This window comes from Neoarius graeffei, chromosome 15 (genome assembly GCF_027579695.1).
Source record: "Neoarius graeffei isolate fNeoGra1 chromosome 15, fNeoGra1.pri, whole genome shotgun sequence".
Lineage (NCBI taxonomy): Eukaryota > Metazoa > Chordata > Actinopteri > Siluriformes > Ariidae > Neoarius > Neoarius graeffei.
In genome coordinates, this window is record NC_083583.1 from 41,908,939 (window position 1) to 41,932,345 (window position 23,407).

General features: G+C 39.5%; 1 protein-coding gene across 5 annotated transcripts in view; it reads left to right on the forward strand.

Annotated features, from left to right (window-relative positions):
- Positions 1–20,287, forward strand: part of frem1b (Fras1 related extracellular matrix 1b) — a 52,583-nt gene extending 32,296 nt beyond the window's left edge. For 2 of the 5 annotated variants that reach the window (XM_060941339.1, XM_060941340.1), the window contains exons 24-35: positions 1,207–1,471; positions 6,842–7,256; positions 8,387–8,588; positions 8,777–8,921; positions 13,419–13,548; positions 13,670–13,742; positions 14,802–14,951; positions 16,024–16,337; positions 18,607–18,786; positions 18,904–19,019; positions 19,137–19,222; positions 19,391–20,287. In XM_060941339.1, coding sequence (XP_060797322.1) covers positions 1,207–1,471; positions 6,842–7,256; positions 8,387–8,588; positions 8,777–8,921; positions 13,419–13,548; positions 13,670–13,742; positions 14,802–14,951; positions 16,024–16,337; positions 18,607–18,786; positions 18,904–19,019; positions 19,137–19,222; positions 19,391–19,608 — 2,294 coding nt within the window. In that variant the 3' untranslated portion in view covers positions 19,609–20,287. Of the gene's footprint in view, positions 1–1,206; positions 1,472–6,841; positions 7,257–8,386; positions 8,593–8,776; positions 8,922–13,418; positions 13,549–13,669; positions 13,743–14,801; positions 14,952–16,023; positions 16,338–18,606; positions 18,787–18,903; positions 19,020–19,136; positions 19,223–19,390 lie in introns of those variants that run through there. The other 3 variants (XR_009656687.1, XM_060941341.1, XM_060941342.1) reach the window with 3 other exon arrangements.
- The last annotated feature ends 3,120 nt before the right edge of the window (positions 20,288–23,407 follow it).

Genomic DNA, 23,407 nt, shown 5'->3' on the forward strand with positions numbered 1-23,407 from the left:
CTCAGTTTCAACATTTGATCTGTTTTTATTTACGTTTTACACAGTGTCCCAACTTTTTTGGAATTGGGGTTGTACAATTCTTCTTACTGACAGGAGAAGACAAAAAATACTACAGTAATAGCTCATTTAACAGAAGCTGTTAAATTATTGTAATCAATTTTTGTCGTGACACAGTAACAGTGACTGTTGACCATTTGCAGGACCAGTCTGTAGTCCAGCTGTGTTTTCCTTTCAGTCAAATAATTGAAGAAAAAAAACCACTTTGTTTGGCAGATTTAATCTATATGGACTTGTAACTTTAAGCATGGCCCTCCCTTGGCCAAGTGGGTGAAACAGCAGCTTCTAGGTCTGTGCTGCTGATTCAGGGGGAACAGAGGTGAGACCTCTGAAGCACTTTCTACCTCCCAATGAGTGTGAGTTATTAACAGACCTGAGTGCCAACAACTGTAGTCCCGTCCTTGTTCCTAGACCTGTCCCCTCCCTGGCCACTGAGGGATGATACACAACTCCTACAAAGTCACTTTCAGCACAAAGTTACTTTGTATTTAACTTGGCATTAATGTCACTGTGAGATATTAGATATCATTTTTTTACAGAATAAGCTCTAGTATAGCCATTATAACAAAGGGTGAATTCCTATAGTCATACAAATACCATAATTTTGATATTAAATGATAAATTGATCGATGTCATTCAACAACAGAAAGGCATGGATGCACTAACATTTGTATCATGATCATTTAAGCCCATCATGGCCCACCCCTTTATTCCCTAATAAAGGAGCGTTGCGTGGTCTTCAGTGCATACTGGTACATGATAGGCTCTTTATATTTTGTTATGCAGTAAGACTGGGTCTGCCACATGTTCAGTATTAACACTCTATTTCTTAAAATGTGCAGACTGTGTAGTGGCAGCTACACTTTGAGCAAGTTGCTCATTCAAATAATTTCCTCTGAAAATAAATTTAGGGTGATTTATCCTTTTGAAACCTATAAGCAAAGAATAAACTAATAAGCCAAGAGTTTAAGGGGTTAAGAATAACTCAATTTCAATAAATTAAAGTTTGACAGTAAAACTGGTACTTCAGAATAACATTTAGGGTTTTTTTTTCTTCATTTATGTTTTTTTTTTTTTCTACAGTACTGACATTTCCATATAACTCATACAAATGTACTCTTCCTGTCCTGGCCTATTTTCCCCTATCAGGTGACATTGTTTTGATCACTAAACCCATGACTATATCGGAGGGGGAGAGGATTGTACTCACGACAGACATTCTGATGGCTACAGACAGTGGAAGCCAATCAACTGAGCTCATTTACACTGTGACTATCCCTCCTAAACATGGACACCTGCACATGGTCCAGCACCCAGGAATCCCTCTGCTTTCCTTCACCCAGATGGATGTGGCTTCGCACCGGGTGTGCTACACTCATGACAACAGTCATTTTACTGACTATGACTCTTTCAGGTCAGTCTCAAAGGGTTTGAAAATCTAAATATATAAGATTTAAAACAAAACAGTTATTTAGCATATTGAAATGCTTGATGAAGTGCATAATAGTCAAATGAATAGTCTTATTTCTTATCTACATAAACGACCTACCAGAAGTTATACAATCATCAATTAAATAGTTTGCTCATGACACAGTTATCTACAAGAAAATTGAAACACCTGATGACCATCTTATCCTCCAGAAAGACCTTCAACTCCTGTATGCTTGGGCTTTTCATTGGCAGATGAAATTTACACCAAAAAAAGTGTCACACTTTACGTATAACATTGAAAAAGAACCCATCTGAGTTTATCTACAACCTATGTAACACCAATATAGAAGGAGTTAGATTTCATAAGCACCTTAGGGTATACATATCTTGTACACTGAACTGGACTAAACAATGTGAGGAAATACAAAAGAAGGCAAATCGCGTGTTTGCTGTCTTACAATGTAACATCCACTCTGCTCCGCGTAAAGTTAAAGAACATGCATAACAAGCTCTTTTACGACCCATTACCGAGTATGTTTGTACAGCTTGGAGCACTTATACTGCAAAGGGAATTACAGCCGTAGAATCAGTTCAAAGGTGTGTGGCCAGATTTGTGTTCAATGACTATCAGAGATCTACAAGTGTGTCTTCTTTACTTAACGAGCTTCACTGGCCATCACTTCAAGAGCGAAGGACACTGATAAACCTTTCTCTCTTTTACAAGATCTAGTACTGATAAACCTTTCTCTCTTTTACAAGATCTAGTATAACAGTCAATTAACCTTTTCTGAGTGGCATATCTATTAATACCTCCTGTACCAGAAAGATGCACTGCAATACATACAAACTTTTACCTGCTACTATTGACTCATACAAGTACTCTTTTCTTTGCTCGCTACTTCCCAGTGTGGAACTGTCTCCCACCTGACGTTGTCAATGCTATAACACGAACTTTGTTTAAGGGCCTGGTAAAGAATGCCAACATACTTGCTGCCGAAGTTTAAATCAACTGTTCATTGTCATGGTTAGTATAACTAAAGACAATTAATGTGATTAAAGAATGAAATAAATTACGGTGACGTTAAGGTTAATGTTGCAATGAAGTGTGGGCAGTATGACATTATGATATTCAAACTGTGAATACATTACTGTAACTTATGTCAAAATATGCCATTGTAACAAGAAGCTAAAACTTAGTTTTTAATTCATTATAACTTGTATGTATATATACATGGAGGGCATTTTATTTTTAAAAAAATGTAATCTGCTAAACTTATTTCTAATGGTTAAAAAAAGAAAGCTCAATTGTAAATCATTAACATTTATTTTATTTTGGTTCCAAAATTTGTAAATAAAAATTAAATAAAAATGTAAAAATACATTCAATATTTCGATTATAGTACATATATATATATATATATATATATATATATATATATATATATATATATATATCATCATCTCTAGCCGCTTTATCCTTCTACAGGGTCGCAGGCAAGCTGGAGCCTATCCCAGCTGACTATGGGCGAAAGGCAGGGTACACCCTGGACAAGTCGCCAGGTCATCACAGGGCTGACACATAGACACAGACAACCATTCACACTCACATTCACACCTATGGTCAATTTAGAGTCACCAGTTAACTTAACCTGCATGTCTTTGGACTGTGGGGGAAACCGGAGCACCCGGAGGAAACCCACGCGGACAACATGCAAACTCCACACAGAAAGGCCCTCGCCAGCCCTGGGGCTCGAACCCAGGACCTTCTTGCTGATGAGGCGACAGCGCTAACCACTACACCACCGTGCCGCCCATATATATATATATATATATATATATATATAAGTACTACAATCGAAATATTGAATTTATTTTTACATTTTTATATCGTATATATAGTGGATATAAAAAGTGTACACACCCCATTAAAATGATAGTTTTTTCTGATGTAAAAAATGAGACCATGATAAATAATTTCAAAACTTTTCCCACCTTTAATGTGACCTATAACCTGTACAATTAAATTGAAAGCAAACAAATCTGTTACGGGGAAAAACATAAAAAATTAAAATATATACAATAAGCTGGTTGCATAAGTGTGCACACCCTTAAACTAATACTTTGTTGGAGCGCCTTTTGATTTAATTACAGCACTCAGTCTTTTTGGGTTCACACCTGCCATCAATTTAAATAACTCTGATTAACCCGAAATAAAGTTCGGGCTGTCATAGTAGGATTTTCCTGACATTTACTCAGTTGCATCCTCCAGCAAATGCCAGGGTTCGCAGAGAGCTTACAAAGCATCAAAGGGATCTCATTGTTGAAAGGCATCAGTCTGGAGAAGGGTACAAAAATTTTTCCATGGCATTAGATATACCATGGAGCACAGTGAAGACAGTCATCAAGAAGTGGAGAAAATATGGGACATTACCGAGAACTGCAGTCCCTCCAAAACTGATGAAAAGACAAGATGAAAACTGGTCAGGGAGGCTGCCAAGAGGCCGACAGCAACACTGAAGGAGTTGTAGGAATTTCTGGCATGTACCGTTTGTGTACTACATGTGACAACAATTTCCTTTATTCTCCTTATATCTGGACTATGGGATAGGGTCGTAAGACAGAAGCCTTTTCTTACAAAGAAAAACATCCAGGCCCAGCTAAATTTTGTAAAAAAAAAAAACATCAGCTCTCCCAAAAGCATGTGGGAAAATGTGTTATGGTCTGATGAAACCAAAGCTGAACGATTTGGCCACAATTCCAAAAGGTATGTTTGGCACAAAAACAACACTGCACATCACCAAAAGAACACCATACCCATGGTGAAGCATGGTGGTGGCAGCATCATGTTTTGGGGTTGTTTTTCTTCAGCTGGAATAGGGGCTTTAGTCAAGGTGGAGGGAATTATGAACAGTTCTAAATACCAGTCAATTTTGGGCCAAAACCTTCAGGTGTCTGCTAGAAAGCCAAAGATGAAGAGGAATTTCATCTTTCAGCACGACAATGACCCCAAGCATACACTGAAATCAACAAAAGAATAGCTTCACCAGAAGAAAATTAGAGTTTTGGAATGGCCCAGCCAGAGCCCAGACCTAAATCCAATTGAAAATCTGCGGTGTGACCTGAAGAAGGCTCTGCACAAGACATGCCCTCGCAATCTGACAGATTTGGAGCGCGTTTGCAAGGAAGAATGGGCAAATATTGCCAAGTCTAGATGTGGCAGGCTGATAGACTCTTACCCTAAAAGACAGTGCTGTAATTAAATCAAAAGGTGCTTCAACAAAGTACTAGTTTAAGGGTGTGCACACTTATGCAACCAGCTTATTGTACAATTTTTAAATGTATGTTTTTCCCTGTAACAGATTTGTTTGTTTTTCAATTTAATTGTACAGGTTATAGGTCACATTAACATTAAAGGTGAGAAACGTTTTGAAACTATTTATTGTGGTCTCATTTTTTTTTACATCAGAAAAACCTATTGTTTTAATGGGGTGTGTACACTTTTACTTTTTATATCATATATATATATATATATATATATATATATATATATATATATATATATATATGGCATTTTTGTTCTTTTTATCCTTTCCCCTGTTAAATAATTAATTTATGTCATTAAATACGTTTTTCACAGTTTTTTAAATGTAGCACTACTGTTTAACTGGCACTCAGTCAGCAAAACAAGTAGTGACGCACATTATGTATTGTGATATTATTTCTGTTTCACATACCCCAAGTTGTAGCACATATACAATAAATTAAAAACCCATTTAAATGTTTCAGTAGGCAGTCTCTGGGAATGTAAAAACAACAAGGCATAGCAGCACATAGTGAAGTTTTCTGATGCCCATATTACAGCAGTGAGAGAAAATGAGAGAATTGCACCATATTTATGTACTTTTTCAGCCAATTTGACAGGAGGCAGACTTCAGAGAAGGCAGCGTATGGCTGACCTATCCTGCCTTTATCATGCATGTTTGTGACTTGGTTTGTCACCCAAAACCTTGGCCGAGTTTCATTCAGGGTCAGCTGGGAGCACACAAGCCTCTTTCAGCCAAGTCTGATGATGGTGCTGCTTAAAAGAGGGTGAGCAGCAATCCAACTCCAACTGTCAATATGTGTCTTCACAACAGCATGGTGCAGCATGTGGAGTCCAGTATAACAACATTTACAATCAACAATTCAAGTCAACAATTACACGTCAGCTACTTTGTTGCTAGACATCACAAGAACCAAAGATCTAACACAGTAAACAGTCAGAACCACATTTGGTTTATTAAAGCCATTGCATTGGCTGGTACACAGAGGATGTTTTGCAAACATCTTGCACTTGTGCTTACAGCAAGCAGCTTGAGACAACAGACCCTCTAACCAGGGAAACACCTGAGCGAACACCTGTGTGTCAAAACTGAGCGCCGACAGCAGCTCAGGCCGAGGCCAAGAGGGACAGAGTGGGAAAGAGAGGCAGAAGGTGTTTTTTGGGGAGCCCTGTTCATCCCTCTGCCCACTGGTGACAGGTGGATGATGAATGGGCATTATTAGGAGAGTAATAATTTCTGCCTGGCATTGTCTCAGCAGTTGCTGCCATGTGAGTGGTGCTCTGGGCACAATTACTGAGCAAAATGTGAAATAATGGTAAGGCCAGATGTTTAGCTGGTTTGGCTATGTGAACAAGAATGCATGCGTGCTGGTGGAGAGGCCAGTGCAAGGTATCAGGCATTCCGTTGATGTTTACCATAGACATCATTTATCAGTGACAGTGATGTGTGACTGGTGGTATACTGGCTTGGAAGTAAGTTGAATAAGAGCTGTTCCTTTTCACCCACTACTTTTTAGAGCCACCCCAATGCCACTGTCACACTGGTTCCCAATACTGGTCCTGGAGTACCCAATGTACTGCATTAGTGTTTTCCCTGCTCTCAACACACCTGATTCAACTGAAGTGGTGGGTTTCCCAAAAGCCTCTTAATGCTAAGAGCATCTTAACTAGGAGAGAGAGTGTTCATTGTGCTGCTCACTTTACCATTTAACAATGACCTTTGTGCTACGATGCTTTTGGGAAACTCAGCATAGTTAATCAACAGTCCTTCCCAGTTTAAACTGTCTGTGATACAGCAGGGGAAACACTAAAATCTGTAGGACAGCGGCTTTTCTTATACCAGAGTTGGGAACCTGTGGTTAAGGGAAACAGCTATTTCTGACAAAATATTATATGAAATGTGAAATGCAAAAATGGAAGTGAAAATGTGAAAAAGTGAGCTAAACCTTGAGGCCGAATGTATTTATATATAATTCTTTACTAGTATTCAAATAACTTCCAAACGTCCAACAATAATTGTTTTCTGTCCAGCTTTGACATCAGCAATGGCGTGACCTCCATTAGGAGTAGCCTTACTTTCACAGTGGAGCACCATGACCATATCCCACCCACCCTGAGCATCAACACTGGCCTCCAGCTTACCGAAAGCACCACAAAAACCATCTCATCTGAACACCTGCAGCTCACTGATCCTGATACAGCCTTAGAGAACCTCACCTACACTATCATTCAACCACCACAACATGGCAAGTTACTGTTAAAAGGATTTCCCTTGTCCTGGACCCACTTCACACAATTAGACATCAACAACAAGCATCTGAGCTACCAGCATCTTAACAGCTTTGCCAAGATTGACAGGTTCACCTTTCAGCCATCAGATGGAACCAATAAAGGCTATCTGGAATATGGACAGTTGAAGGAGCAAGTGGCAGTTTTTACAATACAGGCAAGGATGGGATTTATACTTTGAAATAATATAACGTTCTTTTTCTAGTAACATTTTTAATTCACTTCTATTCCCATGTAAGCTGTGTTCACAGCATTCTTTTGTATCAAAAAAGTGCTGGTTTGTGATATGGCAAGTGCTTATGTGGGGGAAAACTGTTTCAGGCAATGTGCGCATTGAAACTTTAACAAAGTATGGAAATGTATTGTTAAGAAATGTATTTTTTAAGAATTAGTCGAACTATGTCAGGTAGGAGGCTGCATGTGCTAGCTTTGGCTTTGGAGACAGAAAATCTTCCCTCCATTCATTGTTTTTACTTTATCAATGAACTGCTACCTGATTGATCAGGTGATTAAAAACATTTGACATCACTTGATGCTTTTCTGATATAGTGTGTAGAGCTTCCATATCGGATTACTTGTGAAACGTTGCTTGCAATTGAAGAAATATTATTCCAACCACTAAGTCAGCTATTATGCTGTGTACAGTATATAGAGGAAGGCATCATAGCTTTGTCATAGTTTTCTTCGATTAAAATAAACAAATTTTTTAATTAATAACATTAAAATATTTTAATATTATGCATAGTATTACCTTATTTTATAAAGACAACCTTAATATCTATTGCTCCCTGATCAGGGCTACAACAGGCAGCCTACACTCAAAAATGCCACGTAGTGTTTGTATATTTTTAAGAAGTGTAATTGGACTTAAAGTTAACAACATTACCCTGATACAGATTGCAGGTTGAAATGGAGATGCATACAGGCCACATGCTATAATACCATATATTGTGCTGTATCTCTAGATCACATTTCCGGTATGTGATCAGATAGACAGCCAACAAGCTGACTTTTTCCATACATTATACTTAACTGTTTAAACTGTTAACTGTTAAACTTAATTGTCTAATGCAACATGGCAAAAGTTATTTAATAGAAGGGGTTTCCAAAGATTTCCTATATAACGCTTTCTAAAGTCAGATGTCTTCTTTGGCCTGTTTTTGCAATTTCACCTTTCAGCCTAGATTCTTGTCATGATGGATTTCTTCATGAGCCATCATTGTGGCTCCCTCTTGTGGTTCAAATCCATCACTGAGAATAAAAATAATTCTTTAAATATATTTACAGATAGAGGTCTTAGACAAGACCCCTCCACACATTGTAAGCAAAGGGACCCCAAGTACAGTGGAATATCTACAGAACAACCAACATGGCATCTCTATCACCTCCAAAGACCTCCAGGCTACAGATCCAGACAGCTTTAACCAGGAGCTGGAGTTCATCATCACACGGCCTCCACAATTTGGATACCTTGAGAACGCTATCACAGGCAGGTGCATTGAGTGACTGTTTAGATAACCATTAATGCTATTGATGATGATAAGCAAGATTTTAACTTATGTATGTGCTTTTTGTTTTGCTTTGTTTTGTTTTTCTCCCCTTTCCTTATAATTGTAAAGCAACCTTGGGTATGAGAGGCACTATATAAATTTAACTTATTATTTATGGCATTCATAGGTGGCTATATCAAAGGACGCTTCACGCAAAAGGATGTGGATCAGAAAGCAGTCCGCTACATTATTCCTTCAGACAAGGAAGTGACGGCAGACAGCTTTGAGTTCCAGCTCACTGACCCAGCAGGAAATATCATGCTTCCAGAAGTGTATGCTATCTGTTTTTGTCTGTGTGTATGGGTTATACAGTAGATTATAATTCAGCAGTTTTCACAGAACAGGATTTGTTCTATAATTTGCTTATTGTTAAATGTATTAACTTTTATAAATATGATTTAAGTTCAGAGGTGGCACGGTGGTGTACTGGTTAGTGCTGTCGCCTTATAGCAAGAAGGTCCGGGTTCGAGCCCCGTGGCCGGCGAGGGCCTTTCTGTGCAGCGTTTGCATGTTCTCCCCGTGTCCGCGTGGGTTTCCTCCGGGTGCTCCGGTTCCCCCCACAGTCCAAAGACATGCAGGTTAGGTTAACTGGCGACTCTAAATTGACCGTGAATGTGAATGGTTGTCTGTGTCTATGTGTCAGCCCTGTGATGACCTGGCAACTTGTCCAGGGTGTACCCCACCTTTCGCCCGTAGTCAGCTGGGATAGGCTCCAGCTTGCCTGCGACCCTGTAGAGCAGGATAAAGCGGCTAGAGATAATGAGATGAGATTTAAGTTCATTTAACACCTTAAAGTCTCACCATATTTTTCAGTTATTTATCTTAAAGCGTAATCACTATCCATCCATCCATAATCTATACCGCTTATCTGTCAGGGTGGTGGGGGGAGCTGGAGCCAATCCCAGCTGACTTTGGGTGAGAGGCGGTGTACATCCTGGGCAGGTTGACAATCAGTCACAGGCCTCATAATCACTATATGAAGAATAAAAACAGCATGATGTGTTGTTATAGGAAAATAATCAACAGCATGGTTGTGTGATGCAAGCTACATGAAGAGGAGTTACTGTTACCACCTCAAACTTGATTATTTTCCAATAACAGCATGTCCCAAAGTGTTTTATTCCTCTTGTACAAGAGCAATTTGCCAGTAATTATACTTTTTAATTAGCTTATGCGATCACACGTCGTCTGTCCACAATTTACAAAAATCGCTACTCCTCCTACAGGATTGATCGGCTTTTGATCAAACTCACATATAATGTTCCCCAGGTGGGTGTGCATAAAAGTTGTCAAGATGGTGGTGCTACCTGTCATATTTACAATTTTATGGATGCCTTGGCCGGTATGAGCTGCAATCTTATTTAGGCTATTTTTATTCAGGTGAGAATGATGACATACTTTTACAGATGTGGACAAATTTGTTGATAGCCTTACAGCTCGTTGAAACAATACTTTATTCCTCCTGAAAAGTAATTAAATTAAAAGCAATTTTCTCATGTATACTTGCATGCCTTTGGTATGTCACAGAGTAAAGCAAAAAATAAAAAAGTGTGAAAAGAAATTATTTATTGGTTATTTTACATAGATATTCGAAAATGGCCTGGGCAGATTTGTTGGTACCCCAAGAAAAGATTATAAATAATTGGATTATAGTGATATTTCAAACTAATTGTTTAACCTTAATTAGTATCACAGGTGTCTTCAATCTTGTAATCAGTCATTCAGTTTATTTAAATGGAGAAAAGTCGTCACTCTGCTGTTTGGTATTGTCGTGTGCACCACATTGAACATGGACCAGAGAAAACAAAGGAGAGAGTTGTTTGAGGAGATCAGAAAGAAAATTATAGACAAGCATGTTAAAGGCAAAGACTATAAGACCATCTCCAAGCAGCTTGATGTTCCTGTGACTACAGTTGCAAATATTATTAAGAAGTTTAAGTTCCACGGGACTGTAGCCAACCTTCCTAGACATGGCCACAAGAAGAAAATCGACCACAGATTGAACAGAAGGATAGTTATAGTAGACAAATAGCCAAGGACAACTTCCAAAGAGATAAAAGTTGAACTCCAAGGTCAAGGTACATCAATGTCTGATTGCACCATCCATCACTTTTTGAGTGACAGTGGGCTCAATGGAAGAAGACCCAGGAGGACTCCATTGCTGAAAGAAATTTTTTTTTAAAAAGCTAGACTGGAATTTACTAAAATGCATACTGATAAGCCACAATGCTTCTGGGAGCATGCCCTCTGGACAGATGAGACAAAACTCAAGCTTATTGGCAAGTCACATCAGCTCTGTCCACAGAAGAAGAAAAAAATGAAGCTTTCAAAAAAAGAACACCATACCTACTATGAAACATGGAGGAGGCTTGGTTATGATTCACAGCTGCTTTGCTGTGTCTGGCACAGGGTGTCTTGAATCTGTGTAGGGCACAATGAAATCTCAAGACCATCAAGGCATTCTGGAGTGAAACGTACTACCCAGTGTCAGACAGCTCTGTCTCAGTTGCAGGTCATGGGTCTTCCAACAGGATAAAGACCCAAAGCACACAGCTAAAAGCACCCAAGAATTGCGGAGCCCTGATCTGAATCCTTTCAAACATCTCTGGAAAGAGCTGAAACATGCAGTGTGGAGAAGGCACCCTTCAAACCTGAGACAGCTGGAGCAGTTTGCTCAGGAAGAGTGGGCCAAACTACCTGCTGGCAGATGCAGAAGTCTCACTGAGAGCTACAGAGAATGCTTGTTAGCAGTGATTGTCGCTAAAGGTTGTGCAACAAAATATTAAGTTAAGGGTACCATAATTTTTGTCCATGCCATTTTCATTTGTTTTATTATGTAAAGTATTCAGTTGAATCAAAAATCAAACGCAAAGTCTGATTTGTGTTAAACATGGAATAAACAATGATGGATGCCATTAACTTTTGTCAATTACAAGTTATTTCAGAGATAGCTGTGGGTTCTTTTTTTCATGGAAGGGTACCAACAAATTTGTCCACATCTGTAATCCATTTAAAATTACATTTAATGTTGTGGAATACCTGTTAGATCCTGTTATCACAAACATAGCAGTTTTAAACAGTCATTCCCTCACCTCTCTCTCTCTCTCTCTCTCTCTCTCTCTAAATCTCAAAATGAAAAAAAGCAGCTTGCCATGTAACAGAGAAACAGGAAAGTGCAAATTCCTCTGTCCTGGTAGAAAGCACAGTGACCATTCACACTACAGAATTCACCAGCACTGTGATATAATTAACAATTATTCCACAAAATCGAGTCGTACATGAGCTGATAGCCGAGCTGGCTATAAGCCATGTATGACAAAATTGAATGGAATAATTGTTTTATTATATCCACATTTACTGGATTTTGAGAAATGGAGCATTTTTATTTTTTTCAAATTCGATAAATAAAAACTTCATACAAAACATCTGAAAAAATAATTTACGCTTAACAGACATGTGACAAATTGCATACTGTACATACATTATAAAATATTCAAATTTGACAAGCTTTACATCAAGGGTTGATCAATGAAAACACATTTTATCGAAAAAATTAAGCTTCATACTTTCTAAAAGAAGTGAAAAAGTTCAACCAGTCTAAAAAATTCAACAAATTTTAATGCTTAAAGGTGAAGAATGTAAATGAACTGGTGAAATGACAGTAGCAATTTGTGAAAAATGCTTTAATAATAATTTGTGAAAAATAAGAAAAGATATGTTCCATCCATTATCCGTAACCGCTTATCCTGTGCAGGGTTGCAGGCAAGCTGGAGCCTATCCCAGCTGACTATGGGCGAGAGGCGGGGTACACCCTGGACAAGTCACCAGGTCATCGCAGGGCTGACACAGAGACAAACAACCATTCACACTCACATTCACACCTACGGTCAATTTAGAGCCACCAATTAGCCTAACCTGCATGTCTTTGGACTGTGGGGGAAACCGGAGCACCCAGAGGAAACCCACGCGGACACGGGGAGAACATGCAAACTCCACACAGAAAGGCCCTCGCCGGCCGCTGGGCTCGAAACCAGAACCTTCTTGCTGTGAGGTGACAGTGCTAACCATTACACCACTGTGCCGCCCAGAAAAGATATGTTCTTACCATCAAATACTTTCATTCCATATTTTGTTGTTGTTGGGTTTTTTTTGTATTTCTGGGGTTTTGTTTCCGAGTAGAGTTTTTATTTCGTCCTCAGCTGGTTCAGCAAAATGCTCTGCCATTTTGTTTTTCTCTACTTACGGTATATGAGCTGATAGCCTAGTAGAAGAGTAGCCAATCAGAGTGCGCGATTGCTCATATCCAGTGAATGTGGATATAATATGAAATGTAGCTAATCAGCCAAGACACAGTTGTTGTCAAAAGTTTGCTTCTTTAGATTTGCACTGAAGCTACAAGACTAACGTTTCTAACAAGTAAGGTAAATTCAAACTATTATCTTCTGTATAACTTCTAACAAACTGTCTTAGAGTTTTATCTTTCGACTTTAGTCATAGTTCTAATACTAAAGAAGCAAACTTTAGACGTAATTTGTGTTGGTTGATTGCTTTGTAGCATTTAAGGAGCTGGTTATCAATATCAGGTCACTTATCACTTTAAACTCAGTTATATCAGCAGCATGATGCACATTTTCTAAAGTGGATCAATTGGACAGACATGTTTAGTCTCTAAGCCATAGGTAATGTTCTTTATAAAGTTTTTAGAATAAATTAATGCAACACAGCTGAAGCCAAGTGCTAGTGTGAACTCTGTTGTGTGCCAAACCCAGAATGGAGCTCCTATGGTCCCGGGTGGAGTTGACAGCTTCCTGTTATCGTGTGTGTGAGAACACAGGAACTCTAGCTGTGCAGGTGATGCGCAGTGGGAACAGTGTAGACCCTGCCTATGTTGGCATCCAGGTGAACTTCAGCAGTAGAAGTAAAGTCCTGAGGAAAAAGGTTTTCATCCTGGCTTGGTGTAAAGGGAATTATGGCGTTTGGTGTGATGTAAAAAGAAATGCTTTACTTTTTCATGTTTCAGGTGGAAGATGGCACGGCAAAGGTGGGAAAGGACTTCACTCACAGCTCGGCTAGTCTGATACAGTTTGATCCAGGTGTCATGGATTTAATTTTACATATAGTGCATTATTATGACAGTGTCATTGCTCCAGATCATATCTAAAGTGTGCCAATGATTGTTGCGGCAGCACAATGCAAAAAATCATGCAGATACAGGTCAAGAGTTTAATGTTCACATCAAACATCAGAATGGGGGAAAATGTGATCTCTGTGACTTTCACCATGGCATGGTTGTTGGTACCAGATGGGCTGGTTTGAGTATTTCAGAAACTGTTGATCTAATGGAAATTTCATACCCAACAGTCTGTAGAGTTTACACAAAATCCATTACCTAAAGCTCTTACCTGTGTCTGCATGATGTTTTGCATTGCACTTCTGCTACATGACTGGCTGAATAGATAACTACATGAATGTGCAGGTGTTCCTAATAAAATGTAGTGTGTGTGTGTGTGTGTGCACGCATGTAAAGTATGTATAAAGAAAGTAAAATACAATTAAATGAAACATTTAACTCTATTATATATATTCAGGTCATCAACAATTTAAATTTGGTTCTTGTCCTTTTTTATATTAAGCTACATAACTGATTATGGGGCGGCACGGTGGTGTAGTGGTTAGCGCTGTCGCCTCACAGCAAGAAGGTCCGGGTTCGAGCCCCGTGGCCGGCGAGGGCCTTTCTGTGTGGAGTTTGCATGTTCTCCCCGTGTCCGCGTGGGTTTCCTCCGGGTGCTCCGGTTTCCCCCACAGTCCAAAGACATGCAAGTTAGGTTAATTGGTGACTCTAAATTGACCGTAGGTGTGAATGTGAGTGTGAATGGTTGTCTGTGTCTATGTGTCAGCCCTGTGATGACCTGGCGACTTGTCCAGGGTGTACCCCGCCTTTCACCCGTAGTCAGCTGGGATAGGCTCCAGCTTGCCTGCGACCCTGTAGAAGGATAAAGCGGCTAGAGATGATGAGATGAGATAACTGATTATCTAGAATTATAATTATGTAACATGCAGATTTCAACTTTTAGATCATGTATGTTAGTTCTGTGTTTGTTGCAGTGTACAAATGGGGAAGACCATAATCTCTTTATTCTTCTCTTTTACAGGAGTCACTCTCAAATTTTGGAATATTTACCTAAAAGATGATGGGCTGGAGGAGAACCACGAGAGGCTGGAGGTAGTGCTGAAAGCCCAGAAGAATGTTATTTTAGGTGCGAGAAGCAGAGCCTCAGTGGAGATTGTGGATCCCAGACATGGTAAAGTCCCCAGTGTACATTTTTGGACCAATGCAAATGCAAAAACTATGCTTTTATTAAACCAAAGAGCAAGTAGTTTGTTTGTAGTTTGAGCTCGAGGAGCCATCTGAGAGTTGAAATTCCTTGCCACTTTCAGTGTAGACATGACACTGAACAGCTTTTTGGATATTCTCAGTTGTAATATTCAATACCCCATTCTTCCTGACATATCTGTCCTAATTCTGTCATACATTACCTTTTTAAAATTAAGCCTGAAGTCTAAACTTTAGTTAAATTTTAACTCCTTGCTTGTGGTTCTTTACACTAATTTTAGCTTTTGTCTTATCAGGCTAAATTAAGGAGCATGATTTAAATATGACATTTTTCAGTGCTTTTTATATAAAAATAAATTAATAGTTATTGGAGTCATATAGGGTGGCACGGTGGTGTAGTGGTTAGCACTGTTGCCTCACAGCAAGAAGGTCCTGGGTTCAAGCCCAGAGGCCAGCGAGGGCCTTTCTGTGCAGAGTTTGCATGTTCTCCCCGTGTCCGCGTGGGTTTCCTCCGGGTGCTCCGGTTTCCCCCACAGTCCAAAGACATGCAGGTTAGGTTAACTGGTGACTCTAAATTGACCGTAGGTGTGAATGTGAATGGTTGTTTGTCTCTGTGTGTCAGCCCTGCGTTAACCTGATTTGTCCAGGGTGTACCCCGCCTCTCGCCCATAGTCAGCTGGGATAGGCTCCAGCTTGCCTGTGACCCTGTAGAACAGGATAAGCAGTTACAGAGAATGGATGGAGTCAGATAAAATACAGTATTTGAATTTAATTGACACTATGTTGGGTGTTGAGATGTACAGTGCACTGTACTGCATGTGTATACATGCAAAGTCCATAAGTCAAATGTGGGCTCAATTTTGCACAGATTGGCTTCTTTCACCAATTACAATTGTTAATTATAGTCTTGGAATTTTAATTATATTTTTAGCGGCTCTATTGGTTCTGTTGTCACGTGGTCCATAGGCGCCTTATGCAACATAGGAGTTGTAAAAATTGCACCTCTGGTTTATATTATATATTTAAGTATCCTTCATTAGGTAGATGTGACCCAGATGACCTGTTTGTTGAGGATGATGAAAAAAAATCTCCTGTCCTACATCCGCCAAGATTCCACAAGCCTCCACCTCCACCAACAGCAGGAGCAGCAGAAGACTACACACCAGACCCAAATACTGGAATTGAATGGGAGAAATATCCGCCAAGGGGAGATGTCCCATATCGCACACAGTTCAGTCACTTCAATGGTGGGGAGACAGCGGACCAGTCATTCTTCAGCCAAGGAAGGAGACAGCTAAGACCCCTGGGAAACAATAGACCTAGAGTCAGACAGGAATCTTCACATATATCTTGGGTATTAACTACATCTCTTCAGCCTGAATACTTTACATACTCTGACTTAAAAGTAATCAAGGAGGAATTCTGACAGCAAATTTATGCTTATTTCTTTTATTCAGCTTAGTAATAATGCATGAGAATAGTAAAAGTGCATTATTTTGATGTTAACTCCATATCGTGATCTCTGTTAAAAACTTTGCATTTTCAAAATATATAACTATTATGCAATTATAACTGTATCATTAGGCGGCACGGTGGTGTAGTGGTTAGCGCTGTCGCCTCACAGCAAGAAGGTCCGGGTTCGAGCCCCGTGGCCGGCGAGGGCCTTTCTGTGTGGAGTTTGCATGTTCTCCCCGTGTCCCCATGGGTTTCCTCCGGGTGCTCCGGTTTCCCCCACAGTCCAAAGACATGCAGGTTAGGTTAACTGGTGACTCTAAATTGACCGTAGGTGTGAATGTGAGTGTGAATGGTTGTCTGTGTCTATGTGTCAGCCCTGTGATGACCTGGCGACTTGTCCAGGGTGTACCCCGCCTTTCACCCGTAGTCAGCTGGGATAGGCTCCAGCTTGCCTGCGACCCTGTAGAACAGGATAAAGCGGCTAGAGATAATGAGATGAGATGAGATGAGATGAGATGAGATGAGATGAGATGAGATGAGAACTGTGTCATTACTCTGCAGCAGCAGTGCAGGTATTAAATTACTTATTTACTGAAACTTCTAGAACAATTTTTAAAATGTTGCTAATTGAGTCGTGCATTAAACCTGTCTCTGTTTTTTCTCTAAAACGCTAACAATCTTTGAATTATCTTTTCCCTATTTTAGGGGCAATACATTTTGTGACACTGTTGTCTGTACTCATATTGGAAAATGCTAAGGGTAGAATTATTTTAGCTTTTCTTACTACAGTACAATGATATATTATTAGACACTACTTAACTGCCTAAACTCTCAGGACATGTCAGTGGTTCCAGACCTACATACCTGCTTAAATTCCCTTTTAGTTTCATATTTTGTGCTTCATAATGTGCCAAATGTTTTCAATGGGTGAAAGGTCTGGACTGCAGTCAGGCCAGTTTAACACCTGGACTCTTTTACTACAGAGCCATGTAGTTGTAATACATGCAGAATGCAGTTTGGCATTGTCTTGCTGAAATAAGCAAGATCTTCCCTGAAAAATATGTCTGTCATTTGGATGGCAGTGTGTTGCTCCAAAACCTGTATATATCATTCAGCATTAATGATGCCTTCCCAGATGTACAAGCTACCCATGTCATGTGCACTAATGCACCCTCATACCGTACCATCACAGATGCTGGCTTTTGAACTGTGTGCTGATAATAAACCAGGTGGTCCCTTTCCTCTTTAGTCTGGAGGACGTGATGTCCACAATTTCCAAAAATAATTTAAAATTTCAATTTGTCAGACCACAGGACAGTTTTCCATTGTACCTCAGTCCATCATAAAAGAGCTCAGGCCCAGAGAAGGCAGCAGCATTTCTGGATATTGTTTATATCTGGTTTTAACTTGCATTTGTGGATGCAGTCATGAACTGTTTCCACAGACAATGGTTTTCTGAAGTGTTCCTGAGCCCATACAGCGATTTCCACTACAGAATTGTGTCTCTTTTTTTTTTTTACCACAGTGTTGCCTGAGGGCTTGAAGGTCACAGCCATCCAATGTTGGATTTCGGCCTTGTCCCTGTAGAGAGATTTATCCAGATTATCTGAATCTTTTAATGATATTATATACTGTAGATAATGTGATCCCTAAATTCTTTGCAAATTTACATTGAGGAATTTTGGCTTAAATTGTTGCACAAGTTGCCCACATATTTTTTCACAGAGCAGTGAACCCCTCTCCATCTTTACTTCTGAGAGACTCCGCCTCTCTGGGATGCTCTTTTTATACCCAATCATGTTACTGACCTGTTGCCAATTAACCTAATTTTTTTTTACATTACACAACCTTTCCAGTCTTTTGTTGTCCCTGTCCCAACTTTTTTGAAACGTTTTGCTGGCACTGAATTCAAAATGAGCATATACATTTTCCAAAAAAAAAAAATTCTCAGTTTCAACATTTGATATGTTGTCTTTATACTATTTTCAATGAAATATAGGTTTTCCATGAGTTGCAAATTATGTCATTCTGTTTTTATTTACATTTTACACAATATCCCAACTTGTTTTGGAAATGAGGTTGTAGACTTTTAAAAGAAATATGAAATCAACAGAAATTTTTAATTGCGTGACTTCTATTTCAATTTTATTTTCACTTTTGGCTCTTAGCTCCATAGACTGACTCCAATAAGGCCAGAGGTGGAAATACCAATGCCTCGTGTCCACCCAGAACTTGAGATCACTCCAATCTGGAACTGGCCTGGACATTCTGCTGACTCCATATCAGCAGAAACTCCACAGAGAGACACATTTCTGAATGGCTTCACTTCAGCTGTACGCCAGCATAAGGTTAGCATATTTACTTATTGATTGTGAGACATCTGAACAACTACTTAATAATATATTGCTGTAATATTATCACTCATTCACACTCCTTTATATCTTCTTCCATTCTTTTATTTATAGTCTGCAAAGGCTATTAGTGTTGGTTGTCTTCCTGGCTGGACCCATTACAGACGGCGTTGCTACATCCTGGGCCCAGGTGTAGCCAGCTGGAGGAATGCTCAGTATGCATGCACAGTGTACGTTAATCAAAATGCCTGTATTCTGCTACATAATCATGCATTTGTCTTCCATTTACATTTATGGTGATACTTAATGTATCCAGTTATTTTCTTTCACTGATCCTATAATTGCAGGCTTGACAGTCACTTGACGAGTGTTCGTTCAAAGACTCATATGAAGTGGCTATGGAGGTTTGCTGGAAAACAGCCATTTTGGATTGGTGAGGACAGAAACTATGTTCATTTAGGCTTCACCAAGAATTTTAATATTTTGCAATATGCATACAGCAGTATAATCACAATATGGTATTTGACCTACTGCATATACTGTAGAAAAACATTAGTTGTAATGTTGTCAGTATGGTAAGTTTCATGGCTGTTGTGTGCAGGGCTTTCTGGATCTCCAGACTGGTGGTTTTGGGCTGACGGCACACCACTGAAATTCTCCAGACTTAAGACAAATAAAGCTTTAGACCGTCATGTCCCCAGTGGCACCTCCCACAGCTGTGTGCTAGCCCAGGACCAAAAAATGTGGACTAGAGAAAACTGTACATCAGTAGCAGAACACAAATATATTTGCTCAGCAAGTGCAGAAGTCAACAAATAAAGAGACAATGAATATATCTTTATTTAGCTAGTGCAACTTCTAACTTGTAAACGATTAATAATTATTTGATATATAATTTGACTAGCCTGTTTTCCTTTATCATAACTACGAAATATTTGCCATAAATGTTTGCCATAATATATGTAAAGAATAAAACACAATGGAGTGCACTGTTATATGAAAATATTTTGAATCAATGCCAAGGTGATTACCACCGAAGTTAATTAAAAAGATTAAAAAACAAACAGGCTGGTGAGGAAACCAAGGGGAACTGAGGAGAAGCCATGGCTTAATGGTTCGAGAAGCAGTTTTGGGACCAAAAGGTCACTGGTTTGAGCCCCTAGGCCAGCAGGAATTGCTGACGTGCCCTTGAGCAAGGTACCAATTCCCCAGTCTGTTCTGGGTATGTTGTATGCCGCTCTGGATTAGAGCGTCTGCTAAATGCCTTTAATGTAAATAATGTAATTTAATGGAACAGTTGTTTAAGTAAGTATTACTTACTTATTCACACTTTATCAGTGCATAAGGCTTCCACAGCTGATCACCACTTGGTTTCTTTAGCAGTAGGTTTCTCCATGGTAAGATGGATAGCCTCATGCACAATCCTTCTCCTTCATCTGGGCTTGAAACCAGCAGGTTTCACCCTAAGAATTCCCCAGGCAGACTGTTCATATAGTTAAGAGGAAATAATCTGTCTTGCAGATATTCCACAACTTTAAGTGTAACTATAAATGGTACTGTAATACTGTAATCATTTGCAAAATTAAATTATAAAAAAGTGTGTGTGTGTGTGTGTGTGTGTGTGTGTGTGTGTGTGTGTGTGTGTGTTTATTTCACTGACATGGTTATTTTAGGGTGGCACAGTGATGCAGTGGTTAATACTGTCACCTCACAGCAAGCAGCGTTTTGGGTTCGAAACTGCCAGTCAAAGTGGTATAGAAAATGAATGAATGTGTATTTTATGACTTCTGCATTACTGAATGCAGTCAGTACAAAACATGTTAGATTTCCAAGCATTACTTTTTGACCAGAAGATGTAATGTTACAAAAGAATGTTACCTCAGAAACAGAAGCAAGTGTGACAGTCTCCAGAACTGTGAAAGATTTTCCAAAATGCTCAGTAAAACTTTCCAGCTGATTTCTCTATAAAATTTCAGAAAATGTACCTGAAACTACCAAAACAGTTTTTAAAAGTAAAGCATTCACACAAAACATTGATTTGTTTAGTTTATTAATGTTTACTCTTCTTTGTGGTATGTTTTTTGTGGAAATATTTAATTAGGGGTCCAAGCAAGAAGCTGTTGGAACCTTATTGCTTTTATCAGGATTATTCATCATCATCATCATCATGTTTAATTTTTTCTTTTGTAAAAGTACCTGGGCAGCAAAAACTATAAGTTGTACAGGCACCAAACTTCATTACCGCCACATGACTCTAGGGGGCGCTATAATAAGCACATTTATCTCAGGAACCAGGCGGCACGGTGGTGTAGTGGTTAGCGCTGTCGCCTCACAGCAAGAAGGTCCGGGTTCGAGCCCCGTGGCCGACGAGGGCCTTTCTGTGCGGAGTTTGCATGTTCTCCCCGTGTACGCGTGGGTTTCTTCCGGGTGCTCCGGTTTCTCCCACAGACAAAGACATGCAGGTTAGGTTAACTGGCGACTCTAAATTGACTGTAGGTGTGAATGTGAGTGTGAATGGTTGTCTGTGTCTATGTGTCAGCCCTGTGATGACCTGGCGACTTGTCCAGGGTGTACCCCGCCTTTCGCCCTTAGTCAGCTGGGATAGGCTCCAGCTTGCCTGCGACCCTGTAGAACAGGATAAAGCGGCTAGAGATAATGAGATGAGATGTCATGGCGTAGTGAAGTACCAAATGGTCGACGCTACGTCAGCATCCACTTTGTGGGGTTTAAGATGATTTTAACCAGTAGATGGCGTTTTGAGTCATTTTCAACCCATAAAATGCTTTTTTTTTAATGGTAATTCGTCAATATTAACAGCAGCATTAATGTTTTATCACAGCACAGTCATATCATTTAATTTACAACTGAAAAAAATTTTAAATGTGCAATACAGCTTTAAGCTAAACATGTGAAATTTGTGTGTGGTTGTAGATACTTAGCCACTTGTACAGTACCAACATGTCCAGAAGAACTGGTCCAATTCCACCATTATTTGCAACTTCTGTGATACTACTTGGACCCTAATGTTTGCCACTGACGGCTATATTTTTCATTATTTTTAAAGCCTTTTTTTCTTTACGGCATTTCTTTGCACCTACCTTAGGCTTTTGCACAGTACTTACTCTCTCTCTCTCTCTGTTATTAATATACTATAGCTCCAGTTTTGTATGTATGTATGTATGTATGTATGTATGTATGTATGTATGTATTGTTTGTAATTCGTACTTACTCTGCTATCTTATGAATCTGTTCATACACAAATCACCCTGAGCCAAACAACGCCTTTTGATGGAAAACTGTAGCCATTATTTCCAGCCCCTTACTCATCCATCCATCATCTGTGGCCGCTTATTCTGTCCTACAGGGTTGCAGGCAAGCTGGAGCCTATCCCAGCTGACTACGGGCGAAAGGCGGGGTACACCCTGGACAAGTCGCCAGGTCATCACAGGGCTGACACATAGACACAGACAACCATTCACACTCACATTCACACCTACGGTCAATTTAGAGTCACCAGTTAACCTAACCTGCATGTCTTTGGACTGTGGGGGAAACCGGAGCACTCGGAGGAAACCCACGCGGACACGGGGAGAACATGCAAACTCCACACAGAAAGGCCCTCGCCGGCCGCTGGGCTCAAACCCAGGACCTTCTTGCTGTGAGGCGACAGTGCGGCCCTTATGCTGCCTTCATGTGCTATGGGAATTATGGTAAATGCCAAACGCCGACATGGAAAGCACACATGAACGCCCCCTCTTGTGGTATTTTCCACTGGGCAACTCGTAGAAAATTTTGATACACGAGTTGCCGAGATGAGATGAACTTTAACCTTTTCAACATGGCGGCGAGCGGTACAAGACACTTGAATGTTAAGCATTGTACGCTACTAAAGTTTTTTTTACTAGTACTAGTGGGTAGTTTTTTGTGTCTATGCAATGTTGCGTCATTAACAAGTGTAATATAATACGTTAGAAATCCGTTTCATTTAAAAATGTGTTGTTATGGTTTGTTTTTACCTATCCAGAGCAGACGCTATTGCTAACGATAGCTAACTAACTATTGCTAACTTGAATCTGGTCCACCATCTTTAATTTGTCAACAACAACAAAAGCATGTGAACACAACACACTGGTAAATACCACTTCCCAACTGGAAAATATCATCTTCCCATAGCACATGAACGCAGCATTACTCTTCCAGTGCAAACTTTAGGCGCCATTTTTTATCAAGTGGGCGACATTTTGGAATAATATGGAAAATTGCGTAAATTATATTTCTGTGCAAAATAACTTAGTTTAAAATGTAAAATGTAAGCAAAATGTAAAGTAAAATTTAAGAATAAAATAAAACATCTTTTAAAAGCTTCTGAGTACTTGCTTAAGATTTTTCTCACTTTGTGATTATTCTCGGTTATTTCCTATTTTGGTATACAAATGGGTATTTGATGGTTTTTAGGCTTAGGTCGAACTTTAGTATATTTTTTCGGTTTTGTTTTTTATTTGTATTTACTTATAACAATGTGTATACAGGAGACTCTCATCACCGTGGTGTTTTTCGGATAGGTCCTGTTGTTTAAGCGGAACCAATAACCTGCCGGAAATCACCCGGAACACTATTG